The sequence below is a fragment of the Brassica napus genome, chromosome C4 (assembly GCF_020379485.1).
Source record: "Brassica napus cultivar Da-Ae chromosome C4, Da-Ae, whole genome shotgun sequence".
NCBI lineage: Eukaryota > Viridiplantae > Streptophyta > Magnoliopsida > Brassicales > Brassicaceae > Brassica > Brassica napus.
Window position 1 is genome coordinate 36,952,796 of NC_063447.1, and position 16,254 is coordinate 36,969,049.

The 16,254-nt window shown below is 35.1% G+C and overlaps 2 protein-coding genes across 3 annotated transcripts; both read right to left on the minus strand.

Moving 5' to 3' along the window:
• Window positions 1-3,836: 3,836 nt before the first annotated feature.
• On the minus strand, window positions 3,837-5,832 carry LOC106442711 (late embryogenesis abundant protein 37). The gene is made up of 2 exons (XM_013884362.3): window positions 4,340-5,832; window positions 3,837-4,227 (listed from the first exon to the last, which is right to left on the minus strand). The coding sequence occupies exons 1-2, from the start codon at window positions 4,474-4,476 to the stop codon at window positions 3,933-3,935; spliced, it is 432 nt and encodes a 143-aa protein (XP_013739816.3). The 5' UTR covers window positions 4,477-5,832; the 3' UTR covers window positions 3,837-3,932.
• Window positions 5,833-12,117: 6,285 nt separating this feature from the next.
• Window positions 12,118-14,451, minus strand: LOC106440712 (actin-1). Of its 2 annotated transcripts, none has more exons than XM_013882444.3 (4): window positions 14,283-14,451; window positions 13,680-13,749; window positions 12,495-13,502; window positions 12,118-12,409 (listed from the first exon to the last, which is right to left on the minus strand). In XM_013882444.3, exons 2-4 carry the CDS (start codon window positions 13,737-13,739, stop codon window positions 12,344-12,346), a joined length of 1,134 nt encoding a protein of 377 aa, XP_013737898.2. In that variant the 5' UTR covers window positions 13,740-13,749; window positions 14,283-14,451; the 3' UTR covers window positions 12,118-12,343. The 2 variants fall into 2 exon arrangements, with proteins under 2 accessions (XP_013737898.2, XP_013737899.2); XM_013882445.3 differs by lacking the exon at window positions 14,283-14,451 and adding an exon at window positions 14,082-14,219.
• Between the last annotated feature and the right edge of the window lie 1,803 nt (window positions 14,452-16,254).

The window sequence follows — 16,254 nt, forward strand, 5'->3', positions numbered from 1 at the left end:
GATAACCTGATTGGACCGAATATTTCCCATTGTTGGTAAAATGCCATACATTTCTATCCTCCATCTGATTTTGACTTAATGGAATACTTTCAATAATTTTTACATCATGAGGATCCACCAAAGCCCTGATTACCTGTAAATTTCATGTTCGGGATTCTTGATTAATGAGGGGATTCTTGATTAATGAGGGAATTCACTGTGAGATCCGGGTAACTGTTTTGAAGGTTTTTGTTTGCTGGTCTCGGGCGAGTAGCTGGGATCCAAGGATCAATCCATACTGATATAGATGAACTTGTTCCCATCTTTTTAATTAGTCATTTACAAACCAAAGATCTAGTAGAAATAATACTCCTCCAGCCATATGACGGGGAGTATGAGCGGATCGGTTCCAGGGGTGAAGCATTCCTGTAGTACCGTCCTTTGAAGACTCTTGAAAAAAGAGTATTTGGCTTCTCAATCAGCCTCCACAATTGCTTACCAAGCATTGATGTGTTAAAATCAATAAGATCCTTAAAGCCTAATCCACCATTATCTTTAGGCACACATAATTTATCTCATGATTTCCAATGCATGCCTTTTGTACTTCCTCCTGGACTCCACCAAAACTGAGCTACTGCACTCGTTAACTTTTTTACTATAGCCTTCGGTAACCGATAAACAGACATAACATGGTTTGGCAGTGCCGTAACCACCGACTTAATAATTACCTATTTTTCTCCTTTAGTACAATCTATGAAAATTAAAAATATTGTTTCATTTGGCCTATGGCATAAAATCCTCTTGGTAACCTTTTGCTCAGAATTCCAGCATTTGATCATTTATAGCCAGCCACGATAAGAACTAGTAGTATTTAGATGTAACAAATAAATAGTGTACTAGGTGATTTTTCCGTGCTCATGCATGAATATAAATATTTATGTAATAATTTAATTAAAATAATTTATAAAAGTTTAATTGTTTATAATTTTTAAGTTATTTTTTTAATTTTCATGTATAATAAAAATATATTATGTATTATTATCTTCCCATATTAATAGAATATGTGATTTCACATATACTATTTTTTATTATTTCAAATATTTATTTTTGATATGTTAAATTACATCTATTATTTAAATTAAACAGTGATTTTAATATTGGATTATTATTTTCTTAATTTCATGTAGTTCGGTTCATTCTCTTATATTTGTAAATTTTGTATAAATGGGTATATGTTTTAGAAAAATTAGAAAACATAACTATTAAATCAGAGTTGTATTAATAAACATAACTTGTAATATTTTGAAAATTTATACACGGTTTTTAACACTTATACACGCTAAATCATAATATTTTTTTATTTAATTTTTCATATTAAGAATGATTGGTTATTTATTTTTTAATATACTGGATTGTACCAATTTTCTGATTACAATTTTTTTGTTATTAAATTAAAATAATAACATATTGTTAAGTTAAATTTTGTTTGCTTTTATCTTAGGATGAAAGATATATTTTGTAAGATTATGTATAATTTGATATATGCTGTTTTTGATAAAATTAGAAAAAATTGAAGTGTTGATAAATTTTTCTATAAAAATTCTAATCATTCAATCAAAAATATATTGATAAATAAGAAATCTTATTTATTTTGTTGCAGCCTCACAATTTTAAATATTTATTTGGTTTTAAAATAATCATAAGATATAATCATTTTTGAAAAAGAATGAGATATTAAATAATCATTTATGTTGTTTAGAATTTTTTTCTTTATTAATATTTAGATCAATAGAAATTTTAATCAAAAAAAAATTATTAGATCAGAAGATATTTATTAGAATATCTGAATTATTCTCTTTTTAATTTTTTTTCGTGAAGTTATGTTCATATATATTTATAAGTATATATATTCAAAATTTATAGATACTTTTTATTTTTTTGTTGTAGGAAACATAAAGAATAATAAAACTAAATTCGTTTTTATATTAAAAATCTATGTTTATATTTTACAAATATTTCTTTTTTATTATTTTTATGCTTTAGTAAAAAACGAAATTACATTAAAAAGTTAAGAAAAATAAAACATAAATAATTGTTATTAATGGCAATAAGAAATAATATTATTAGTTCATTAAGGGTATCAGTGTAATAAACCACTGTGAAAGTTAACGTGAGTGTCACACGTAGGAAATTGACTTCTCAAATAATATCATAGAGATGTGATCGAGAGAATCTATACTATTAAAAGAGAAGGAGTCTTAAAAATTCTACTTATTAAAAGTTGTTGGACCCTTTCATTAGACTTAAATTTTTTTTGGTCATACAATTAATAACTCTAATTATATACAATTAATAACTCTAACAACGCATTTATCTTTTTGTGTTACCATGAAAAATTAATAAAATCCCCTAATATCGTGGGATCACAATCATTTGTTGTGCGTGGAAATTAAAGTCACTAAGATCACAATCATATTTAACCTAAAGTAATATTCCATATTTCATACATCAACTAATAATATCATTAAACATATTGTACCATGGCATCTTACATTATATAGTTTCAAATATTTACAACATTAAATTTAATAAAATAACTTTCACAAATCATATGTTAAAACAAAATTTTATATATATATTACGTTAACTTAATTTTTTATAAAAAAGCATTATAATTACAAAAATTAATAAGAAAGTTTTAAAACTATTAAAAACTCTACAAATATGTTCTTTTGAATTAGTTAAAAAATCTACCAAGTAAATCTTAAGCCATTCAATTTAACAAATGTAACTCTTATAAAATACACATAAAATATAATTAGAGAGTAGGTTTAAGTATCTGGGTCGATTCCTTTCTATCTGGTTTTTTGGGTCCTAAACATTTGGACCCAAATAGATATTTGAATTTTTTTTCATGTCAAGATTGGTTTGGAATCATAATTCAAATACATATTAAATACATGTAATATTTGGGTACGTAGCAGGTCTAGGTTGGTTCAGATATTTAAAGTTTGAAAAAGATTAGAAATATCTGAAAACTTACAGAGTGATCTGAAACGTGAAAAAGTATTAGAAAACCTAACAAATACTCAAAATATATTAAAATGCCCGAAAAAGATCTAAAATGCTTCCGAGATATAACCAGAGAAACTAAAAAATACCCAAACTTTTATCTCAATATCCAAAATATATTTTTAAAAAATTTGGAATTTTATCTGAAACCCGAAAGTATAACTGAAAACTCAAAAAAAAAAAGAATATCTAAATACCAAAAACATATCTGAAATACTCAAATATACATAATATACTCAAAACACTTCGTGCACTTTGGGTTTCCGACCGAGTCCTGGGTAGGATCCAAACTAAACCAAGTAAATTGGTCCAAAAAATACCCAATATATACATTTCCCTGTACCCGGATCCGATCAATTGTTTTTTTATTCGAGTAAATGCCTAGGCTTAAGTTAGAGAGAGTTATATTAAAAAATATATACAAAATCTCAAATAAGCTAATTCATATAATTTTAAACAGATTTTCTTCTCGGTATAATACGATTTTGTAACATAATAATGTACGACAATCCCAAAATTTTAATTCATATTAAACTTTGTCTATAATCTAAAATCCGCGTTTTCGAAGCGCAAGTCAAAATCTAGTTAAGCTTTATAATGGAACTTTTCCAAACCAAAATATCTTATTTCTTTCATAAGTATATATATAAGACATGACAACTTGTTTATTGAATGATTCACCACATATAAACCCAACTTGCTTATTGACATGTCATGTTGCTACTTGCTAGATAAAGTCAGTACGGCTGATCAATATCAATGAGAAGAAGCATGCGAGGCAAAAATTATTTGCCAATACTTATTAGTTCACACGTCAAATTGATGAACTAGAATGAGAAAGAAAACACAAAGGTAGAGATCATTTGGCTCACAAGATCTTTTTACTCTCGGTGGTTGGAATGCATTGACCGTAGCTCAACGGCATCGAGCTCTCTCGCAAAAGTATCAGGACGATAGAACCCGGTTTGTGGATCTGGCATCCACCATAACTCTTCACCTCTCCTCATTTTAACTTCAGCATTAGAGGTTGTCACAACGTATGAATCTAACTCTTTTGTTATGGTTTCAGGTATGTAGTATCCGGTTTCACAGTCTGCTGTCCATGATGGCTTTTCTCTGCTGTTTCCTATTGCATATGCCCTTTGAGTAGCCTTTTTGATCAAAATGTATCCTCTCCTGCAATAGTAAAAAAACTAAGAATTGTCATTCAAGTTAAAACGCTATATATTCAAACGAATTAACGAAACAAAATATAGAATTCTAGGTTTTACAAAATGGATGGACTTACATTACAATTATGTTATTGAGAGAGCAAGATAAACTTTTGAGATTGAAAAGCGATTGAGACATTGCTCCCATCATAACTTCTATCGATAACAATAAATGTAAGAGAATTTCGATAGAGATTAACATATGTTGGAACATATGGCTTTGTGTTGTTTATATAGGGAAGTTGCTACTAATAACAATTCATCTAATAAACTAATAATGCTTTGACTTTGCAATGGGAGTAAAAGAAGTGGTAAGTCTCTCGCTCGATCTTATATGCAATTAAGAATGAGATCTAGAATTTTACACCTCAATGACCTATTTTGTGTTCCAAAAAAAAAAAGAAAGACAATGACCTATTTCTTTTTTAAAAACTTTTGGATATTTCATACTTCATATCCATAAAGAGATGCAGACTAATTCCCATAAAGGTGGTGTGTCTTACGGATTGATTCTCATTATATGTATTCAAATGAATTCTAAAGCATGGTTTCATATCCGCGTGACCATAATGTAAAACGTAATAGAGCCGCTTACCACTAGACCACCATGTAGTAGTTGACAATGATCTAATTTTGCTTCAAATATTATGAGTTTAAGTGTAAGTGCAATTTTAAAAAGAAATTAAGCTAATAAATAATAACGATGAATATAAAACTTGAACAAGTAGGTTGTGCGTGAAAAGGTTCGATAGGATCAAGGGTTTCTCTAGAACAGTAAAGATCGTTTGGACTTTGGAAGGGTCAGAAAGAAAAATGGCTTTTCTTCAAATAAAATAATTACATTCGTGTTTGGCTCAACTGAATACCAGACCAATGGTTACTATTTGAAACAATTTTTTTTATTAATTTTTTTTTGTTTTTGGAATGTGTATGTTGATTTGAACAGTTAGAGCATGAGAACCCTTTTTTGGGATTCACAAAGATTTTTTAATATTTTTTGGTGGGTCCATAGATAGTTATGAATCTGTATTTGTTGTTTTCTGCATTGGTGAACCTCAAGAAGGAGTTCATAAGAATAAAATAATAATATTTATTTTATTTTTAAAAAAATTCAAAATATTCAGAATACATGAATAAAATATTAAAATATATTATACAATATTTGAAAACTTTTTATTCAATACATTAAGAGTAGATTACATAAATCGAGAAATTGAAGAACATACAAAGCGTATTCATCTTCATCACCTAACTTTTGCCAAATATTTTCCATTAAATCAGCTTTCAAACGAGCATGCTTGTCTGGATCTCGAACTTCTCTGCGCATGGCTAACATATCACTGACATGAATAATATCTCTCCTTGTCACCCTAGAACTTCTGCTTGACTCTCCTGACTCGAACTCAGATGTATTAATTTGAGCGTATCCGTGTCGTTCGTTCTCTACTATCATATTGTGCAATATGACACAAGTTTTCATTATCTTTCCTATCTTTTCCTTGTCCCATAGTAGAGCTGGGTTTTTAACAATTGCAAACCTCGATTGCAATACTCCAAAAGCCCGTTCGACATCTTTTCTTGCGGATTCTTGCTTTTTTGCAAATTTCTCGGCTTTAGGACCTTGAGGAACTGGGATGGATTGGATAAATGTTGACCAGTTTGGATAAATTCCGTCAGTAAGATAGTAGGCCATACGATAAGTGTGGTTGTTGACCTTGAACTTAACTTTTGGTGCTCGACCTTGTAAGATGTCATCGAAAAGCGGTGACCGATCAAGAACATTGATATCGTTGAGGGTACCTGGTAATCCGAAAAATGCGTGCAATATCCAAAGATCTTGTGATGCCACAGCTTCTAAGACAATTGTCGGCTTTCCTGTACCACGTGTGTACTGACCTTTCCAAGCCGTTGGGAAGTTTTTCCACTCCCAATGCATACAATCGATGCTGCCTATCATCCCTGGAAACCCGCGTACCTCTCCAACATCGAGTAATCGTTGAAGATCCTCAGGTGTAGGTCTTCGTAGATACTCATTTTCAAACAATTGTATTATTGCATTAGTGAAATTTTCCAAACATAAACGTGATGTACTGTCACCAAAACGGAGATATTCGTCATATGTATCTCCCGATTGACCATATGCCAGCATACGTATAGCTGCCGTACACTTTTGAAGTGCAGATAGCCCGTTCCTTCCGCAAGCATTCCGTCTTTGCTGAAAGTATGGAACTTCATTACTTACACGTTCGACAATGTGGAGGAACAATGGCTTGTTCATTCGAAAACACCTCCTAAACATTTCCGGTGGGTATGTAGGATTTTCCTTGAAATAATCGTTCCATAGCTGATTGTGTCCTTGTTCCCGATATCTTTCGATATAAGCCCGTCTTTTCTGCTTCTTGGGGTGAGCATGAATCACTGAGTCGATGAAATTATCAACTACTTGGTCAACCATTTCTTCTAAAGCTTCATCAACTTCATCACTTGATGAGGAAGACATTGGTGTTTTTTTTCCTAAAATGAGAAAAGGGGATTTGTAACTATCAATTTTTCATTATTCTATCATCATTTTCATAATCTACATTATTTTTCACATTATATCAGATTTTTTTTTAAAAAAAAAATTTATTATTCTATCAATTTTTTGCATAAGCTATATTTTTTTCATTATTCTATCATCATTTGCATAATCTACATTGTTTTTCACATTATATCATTTTTTCTCAAAATCTAATATTATTTTTTGCATAATTAAATCATCTTTTTGCATTATCACACTTACCTTGATTTGGAGCTTGGAGGTTTTTGTTGAATTCACGATCACAAAATGTGAAGTTTGAAGCTTCAAGGAAGAGTGGTTGAGCACTTGGATAAGCTCTCCATGATCACCACGATCACAAAATGTGAAGTTTGAAGCTTCAAGGAAGAGTGGTTGAGCACTTGGATAAGCTCTCCATGATCACCACGATCACCACGATCAGACTAGAAGAGAAGAGACTAGAGAAGAGAAGAGAAGAGAAGAGAAGAGACTAGAGAAGATAAGAGACTAGAGAAGAGAAGTGAGACAGATTCTTTATGTGCTTTGCTCAGTTGTAATAATAAAAGACACACATAGAGAAGAGAAATGATGCACAATTTAAAACCAAACTGAAAGACATAGTTTATATAGAGAAGGCAGAGTTTAACATCCGTGAATCAACCTATTGTACACATAGTACATCAACAGCAAAAGAGAAGTCCTACACATAGTACATCCTATTTTACATCCGTGATTAAAAACTGACATAAAGTCCTACATCCTTGACCCTCACATGCAACCAATTTAGACCCGTGACCTGCAACACCCTGCCCAACCAACCCGTGACCTGCAAAACAAAATAGAACACAATGAGTAAAGCAAAACAAGATATTACAGTGCTACAATAAAGAAACTCAAAGACAAAGAATCAAAGCAAAACAACCTATTACACTAACCAAATCAAAGCATTTCAGAGATAAGCTTATTCTTAAGCGCGACTTCATGATCAGATAGTGTTTCAATGTTTTTGGCTAAGAGACGATCTAGGATTTTTTTTATTGGAAAGGGTATTTTTCTGAGCTAGGATGCTCTGTATCTGATCAAAAGCTGCCTCGTTCGGCTTCTTGCGTTTGGCAGCTTTGCTGGCCTTGACACCCGGAGGCCTAACCTCTTCCTCCTCAGCCACCACCTCCGAACCACTTTCCTTCCTTTTATCCTTCGGCTGACAGTGTGATCTCCATTTCTGATCGAACCTAAGTTCCCTCCAGCAATGTTCAAGACTGAACTTGACATTATAGTCATTGAAGTAGATGTCATGAGCAAGCTTCATGACATCATTCTCTGTTTGCCCACTTGCCTGCTCCTTCAACGCGCTTTCATGGCATCCCACAAACTTGCAGACCTCCGCATTCACCCTTCCCCACCTCTGCTTACATTGACTCCACTCTCTTGGAAGGGAGCCAACGAGGTGAGGACTTGAATTGAAATACTCTTCTATCCTCTTCCAAAACGATCCTAGCTTCTGTTCATTGCTCACTATGGGATCCTTGCTGGTGTTCAACCAAGCACTGATCAGCACAATGTCTTCTTTGGTTGACCACTATCTCCTTTTCGCTGGTTTAACTAACCCGGGAGAGGTAACAGGTGCTTCAGCAGAGTCTACGTCTATTGGTGGACTGCTCTGCGAAGCTAACAAGTTAACAAACCCGTGAGAGTTAAGGGAAGAAGGGTCCATTGTGTTTAGAGGTTTGTGTGATTTTGGTTTGGTGTTTAGAGGTTTGTGTGATTTTTAAGCTTTGATTGTTTGTGTTTTTAGAAGTGGAATTCCTATGTTTTAAACTACTTTTGCATTGGTTTTATTACACAACAACCACTGCAGTTAATTATACAACAACAAAACTTAATTAGCACAACAACTTATTTACAGAACTACTTAGCATTCATTACACATCAAATCACTTAAAAACTGGACAATATTTAAAACTTCAACCAACAAACAGACACTTATTAATGAATTGTAGTCTAGCTAGTTCAGTTTAGTTCAATACGAGTTATTGTCTAGCTAGTTCAGTTCAGTTCAATACGGGTTGTTGTCTAGCTAGTTCAGTTCATTCAATTCTAGTTCAGTTGAGATTGAGTGCTTACCTTCGCTTGTTAGTCGAAGCAGAGCTTCTCCAGGTCAGCTACTTGCACCGTCAGGTTATAAACCTCCGCAGTTAGGCGATCAACCTGCCGAGTGAGCCCTTTAGCATGTGCCTATACATGGAAACAACAATGAAAATGTCACATTACAAGTTATTAAAATGAATAAAAGTAGAGCAAAATGTAGAGATAAACATAGAGAAAAATAAAGAAAATAGTTGAGAAATATGTCACTAACCTCCAGTGTCTCAATCTAGTTTTTGAGACTCGGCATCAAATTCAACAGCTGCTCAGCCTCCTCCAGACGCTTAGTCAAGCTTTCGATCTGCTCCTGGACACCAATCACCCAAGGCTGACGGTAGTGAAACCCATCACCCTTGTTTATAAACAAAAAAATATCAGAAAACCATTTTCTAAAAACATAAATGAATCGAAATGGTCATCAGTGTCTTACCTCGTAGTTGACACAGGTGAAGAACCACTTCCCAGGAAGAGTATCGTACTCCTGCTTCACTCGAACCTCGTCTATGATTCTCCCACCACATGCACACCTTCTCGGAATTCCGTATTCAGAATCGCAACTGTATGATAGCATGTTGACGTAGTCCTTTTGCTTCTTTGAATGACTTATCTCTTCTGCGGGATCTATCTGTAAAACAAATCGAATGAATTAGAACATTAAAATCGACACAATATAATAAATTTAGGACTATCAAACGAAAAACCGAATCAATTTAGAACCCTAACTCCAAACCCCTCTATCGATTTGAAATCTCACGGGAACAAACCCTAAATGAAACGAGCATGCCGATTTACATCAATTAATCGAAACCCAGATATCGATTTACATCCCAAACTCGAAAACCCCAAAATTGATTTGAAATCTGAGAAAACGATTTCGAGCAAAATCTACCAAATTAAACCGTCAATCTACTCGATACTCACCTCAGGTCGTGGAGAAGACAGTCCGTCGTCGATTAGAACGATAACACCTCAGAGACTCGGCGTCGCTCGTAAAATCGCCTCTCACACACAAACCCTAGCCTTTTTTCGAGAAGAGAAAATGAGGAGAGACACGGGGAAACCCTTCTTTCCTCCCCCTCTACGCGGTATCTTTCATCAATTAAACAACTGACGCGTGGCTAAAACCGCTTGATACCGGATCAAGCGTAAGGCCCGGTTCGTCGAAACAGACCCATTTTTAATTTCTTTTTAATCACCCGGGCCTTAGAACTCGAGCCCATGAACCTCACTAAATACCCCGATGCGCATGGTCTTAGATAATAGCAAGACGCATGGTTTCGGGCATCTTTTATGCCTGTCGAGTTAGGAGTATAAAGACAAGCTAACCAACGTGCAGGTGTAATTGTGAAGAGAGCCATTTCTTTTCTTATATTTCATTCATGATGCTTGCTATCTCCAAGAGAGCATCTTGGATTTGTAGTAGTCTGTAGGCCGGCTCAAAGATTTTTTTGAGGCATTTGGGCAAATTTGTTTTGAGGTTTTTAATAACAAAAGTAATATTTTTCAAAATAAAAATAAGATTAGTAGGTTAAAATTATTTTATATATGATATTTTAAATAACGAAAATATTTTTACATTATACAGAAAAATTGACTTAATTTAAAATATACATATTTCACTTTTAATATATTTAAAATATTTTTTGTTTAAAAATTAGATCTCTGATATCATGGTCTTATGACAATCCCATACACCGCTTTCTAACGCAGCCGGTTCTATGTAAACAGGATAAACAAACGCTAATATTAGGTACTAGTTCAATTTTTGAGTTAAAAAAAAATGGAAAGTAGAAGTGATCACAAGTGTCATTCGAAGTTCTTATATGGAATCAAATAATTAGCTGGTGGAGAATCATACCTTAGTTTCCTCACACTTCTCACCATCGTTATGTGTTATATGATCTACATCCATCCATGTGTATTCTACTTTTGGATACGAATCGATTTCTATAAATAATTGGTTTATTTGATCTTCAGTTTAGCTGTCATAAAAGGAGACCCACAATTCGATACCTTTCCGTGGATCTGCTGGAAGGCGAAGAACGACAAACTTTTTAATGGAAAAGTCGTTTCTCCGATGGATACTCTCCAACATGTGTCTCTTGAAGCTGAATGCTGGAGGAAGGCTAATGAAAAAGAAGAAGCAAACGAAGATCATGAAGACTCCCAACTATTGAAAGGGAGAGAATGCCTCCTTAGATACCCCGAACCCCTACATGTCAAATTGATTTGTCATGGATCAATAATGGCAGTGTTAGTGGCTTAGGGTGGAGTCTTAAGGATCATATGGGCTCTGAAATTTTCGGATTACGAGCGTGCAACATGAGTCTCTCCGCTTTGCATGCTGAGATGGAGAGGTTGCTTTGGGCAGCCGCATGTATGAGAGACAGGAGGATATCCTTGATAAGGTTCGAAACGGATTGCTCGGATCTGGTGGATATGACCACGAACCCGATGGATTGGCCAACCTTTGCGACATAGATTGAAGTGTTCCGAAGACTACAGGAGGACTTCGAGGATGTGAGGCTATCTCATATTCTTCGGAGTAGGAATGGTCGTGCGGACGCGCTAGCGAAAGAAGCAAGAAGTAGATGACATATTTTTTCTCATATAGATCAGATCCAGACAGACGGAGATGTTCCTCGGAGAATCGGCTCGTCTGCCACCATTTGATCTAGTTGACATGGTAGCCGACAAAAAAAAAAAGGAGATTTTTTTTCAGACATGGGATTGAAGTTTTGCAGCAGCTATGACACGTACAGATAGATTGGTCTGATTTTAAATCATGATCACATGACGCCATCAAAGGGAAAGTGTATTCAACCTACTTTGTTCTCAGACGCCTGTCCTTTTCAGCTCAAGAACATAAACTGCCATTTGTGTTTCTTTGAGTTTTAGAGATGAGATACTATCTATGAAAATTATGTAGAGGGACGAGTTTAGATGTGGTATTTTAATTGTGAGTTGTATACTTTTCTATTATAACAAGGTTATATTTGTAACGCAAATATTCATACTGTGAGATACAGAAGACATCAAACAATAGTATAGCCTACGTGATATATGACACTTTTCAAATAGTGTCTTCTATAGATTAATGTGTTACTGTAATAATTGAGTTACACAAAATCAAATATGGGTAAACAATGGATCATACTTTACCCTATAAAATTCGGAAAACTTAGATGTTGTTATTCGCTCACACAGTGGTCTTATCCAACAAATGAGAAGACGGAACAAGACAACCATGCTACATAGAGATACTTAAGTTCTTTGAAATGTCTTAGGCCAGAATCTGAAAAATACTGAAGAACAACAAATAGCAGCAGGAAGAACGAAGGTAAAACTTATCAAGGATAAACTGGAAACCCCACAGGGCAGAGACTTAACTTTAAACTCAAAAGCATTTCCTGTGAACAATCGACGGGCCTGACTCATCATATTCCGCCTTTGCAATCCACATCTACAAAAATCAAGAACAGAGGTTGGGCCCAATCAGTCAGGTCACACATGAGTAGGATCATTTGATTTAAGGGAAATGAAGTTACCTGCTGGAAGGTACTGAGGGAGGCCAAGATGGACCCTCCAATCCAGACAGAGTATTTCCTCTCAGGCGGTGCAACAACTTTGATCTTCATGCTGCTAGGTGCCAAAGCAGTGATCTCTTTGCTCATCCTATCAGCAATCCCAGGGAACATAGTGGTTCCACCACTGAGCACAATGTTACCATACAAATCCTTTCTGATATCCACATCACATTTCATTATGGAGTTGTAAGTGGTTTCATGGATACCAGCATTCTCCATACCAATCATAGACGGCTGGTAAAGAACCTCTGGGCAACGGAACCTCTCAGACCCAATGGTAATCACTTGCCCATCGGGTAACTCATAGTTCTTCTCCGCAGAGGAGCTGGTGTTAGCCGTCTCAAGCTCCTGCTCATAGTCCAGAGCAATGTAGCAGAGCTTCTCCTTGATGTCTCTGACAATTTCACGCTCAGCTGTCGTGGTGAAAGAGTAGCCACGCTCAGTGAGGATCTTCATCAGAGCATCAGTGAGGTCCCGGCCCGCGAGATCTAGACGCAGGATGGCGTGTGGAAGAGCGTAGCCCTCGTAAATAGGTACCGTGTGGCTCACACCATCTCCAGAATCAAGCACAATACCAGTGGTACGACCACTAGCGTAAAGAGACAGGACAGCTTGAATGGCAACATACATGGCGGGGGCATTGAAAGTCTCGAACATGATCTGAGTCATCTTCTCACGGTTAGCCTTTGGGTTGAGAGGAGCTTCAGTGAGGAGAATGGGATGCTCCTCGGGAGCAACACGGAGCTCGTTGTAGAAAGTGTGATGCCAGATTTTCTCCATGTCGTCCCAGTTGTTGACGATACCGTGCTCAATAGGGTACTTGAGAGTTAGAATACCACGCTTGGATTGAGCTTCATCGCCAACGTATGCATCCTTCTGTCCCATCCCAACCATGACTCCTGTGTGACGAGGGCGGCCTACGATACTTGGGAACACAGCTCTCGGTGCATCATCCCCAGCAAAACCAGCCTAAAGAGTCAACAGAAAACAATAAAACACTACAAGAGAGATGGCAAATAGCTACATTGATCATATGAAACAGAGTAATGATGATCCACAAAAGATTTCATTTTTAATCCAAAGACATGTTAGTGATGAAAGATTCAAGATTGAACAAAGAAAAAAAATATCGATTTTGAGCACTACCTTAACCATTCCGGTTCCATTGTCACAGACAAGGGGTTGAATGTCTTCACCTTCAGCCATTTTCTAATTTCTGCAAAACAATAAACATAAGCGGACCAAATTGGCATTTAAACAAGGATAATAAAAAAAAGCAAAGGAATCAATGTTCTTTATTCATATTATCATATATGCTAAAAGTAAAACTAGTGGTAGTGGGAAGCAATAACATTATAATAAACAAAGAATAAAAACAATTCATTTTTTTCAACGAGTCAAGAACTAATAATATCAGAGAAAGACAAAATCAAAGATGTAAAGGGAATGTAACAAAGATTCTAGATCCAGTAGAATCACGTTATCAATTCAATTTTAATAATATTAAAACAACATCAAAGAGAGAAACACAGTTGATAAAAACAATACTATCACACTTGCGCTCTGAACACAGATAATCTCGATTAAACATATATGAGGAAACCCCAGATCCAGAAAACAAATTCAAAGTGACAATTGCCAAATCACAACGAGGCAGAGAATTATCGATATCCGGATCTACGAAACACACAAATGACGCTGGAAACTTTTACCGGAAACGGAAGAAAAAAAAAAAAAAGTAGATGTAACCTTTTAATCGCGGCAAGCAGGAGGAATGTAAATCGAACAAGGTGATATGATGAGAGAGGAGGAACACGAAAGAGAAACGAATGGGCAAAAGTAAATTTAAAAAAAAAAAACGGGTCAATAGGCTTCGAACTCGCGGCTCACCTCTTTTTCCGCTTCTATTCCTTATCCAAAAGACCGTATTACCCTCTTTTTTAACTATCATCGGTGGGGTCAGTTACACAGTTTAAGTCCAAAACTAACCCCGAGTATTAAGACCCAATACGGGCCCATATTATGTGGAAATGAGTTTAGGGTTTTTCTCCGTTGTCTTATTAAGAGTTTTCATTTTTCAGTTATATCTAAACTATTAAAACTAACCCTAATTTTTTTCAATATTTCAAATCTACGCCACTCAATCTTAACAAAAAAATCAAAATTTGGGATGACCTTCGCTATTGGGTATCTAGAAACCCATTACCTACGTAATGATCCACAATAATTAGATCATATCTTATACTTAAACTACTAGGTGATAATGCGCGGAATGAGATTATTATTTTTGGTATTTTCAAGATAAAAAGACATAAAATCTGTTAAATATGGACATCGGTTTGATTGTATGTTAGATTTTATTGTATTTTACTCCGTTGAAATATAAGAACCATTTGAAAGTCTTATTTATTTTGGTTTGAAGAATGCACCAGTGCCGGAAGTTAACGATGAAGAATATTGTAGAAGAAGTCTTATAAATAAAAAGCTCAATTTTATCAAGACGCATAAAGATAAAACTGATAATACGATTTAAATCTATTGCCATAAACTAAGTTTTTGAAATATATGCAAATCCCCTATTCATAATTAACTCAATCACGCATATTAACAAAATATGCAACCGTCATATACTAAACTTGAAATAACCGAACTGAAGTGTGGTTTATCTTCGTTGATTTCAATAGACGTTCCAACTCAGACCCGACCGGTTCGATATGGTAAACCCACAATCAGAAGTTCCAACTTGGAACTAATAACAGTCGCGTATGAATATAACTTTTTCTTTTGTTTTTACGTGTCTCTCTTAGCCATTCATCGTGTCTCTCTTAGCCATTCATCTACAACAAACTGCACAACACAAGAAAGAAAAGGAGACTCTTCTAGTTTAGCTTGAAAGCTGTGTGTTTATCCTATAGATCTTGTACCAATTATCAACTCTGTTGCAGAATCTCCATGATCTCATAAGACTTCGACCCTTTTTACCTTCGTATGCACCACCTCCATTAATTTGTACGTGATAATAAAAAATAAACAGTATGCTTAAAAGAACATATGGTAGGTAAGAGTGTGTTGGCCAGCCATGCAAACGTAAAATTATTATCATTGGCAATGTAAAAATGTTATCATTTGTGTTCGTGAGCTTGACGAAAGAAAGGGGAGAAGAGTTCGTGAGCTGCAGTAATTTGTAATAACGATAATTCTAAGCTTGACGAAACAATGGGAGAAGAGTTCTCTTTTTGACAGTAATAATCAACAGCTACGCACAAAGATGCAAAAGAAGTCGCGTAACAAAGCCGATCTAATGAAGAGAAACTTATAGGTTCTCTTCTCCTCTTCAAGACTTCAACAATAGACTAATGGATGTGTTGGATTTCTCACAGGTTCGGTCGAGAAACACAGTTCTTTTCATCTCAGTTTGCGTGACGCTTGTCCACGACTAAAGTCCCCATCTCAAGAACCTCGCCGAGAATAACCAAGATGGATCGTCGTGTAGGCCATGCGAAGAAGGAAGAGGAGACTTCTATGTTCAATAGACTTACGGATGTGTTGGATTTCTCTATTTTGTCTTAAAACACAGCTCTTTTCATCTCAGTTTGCAATTTATAATCCTTTTTGTCTATAAAACTTATCATCACCTAATGTCTGATGAGATATGTTGAAACCTCGAAGGTGTGAAGAAGATAAAAGACTGTTTAGAAAGTGTTTCAATTCTCAGGCTAGT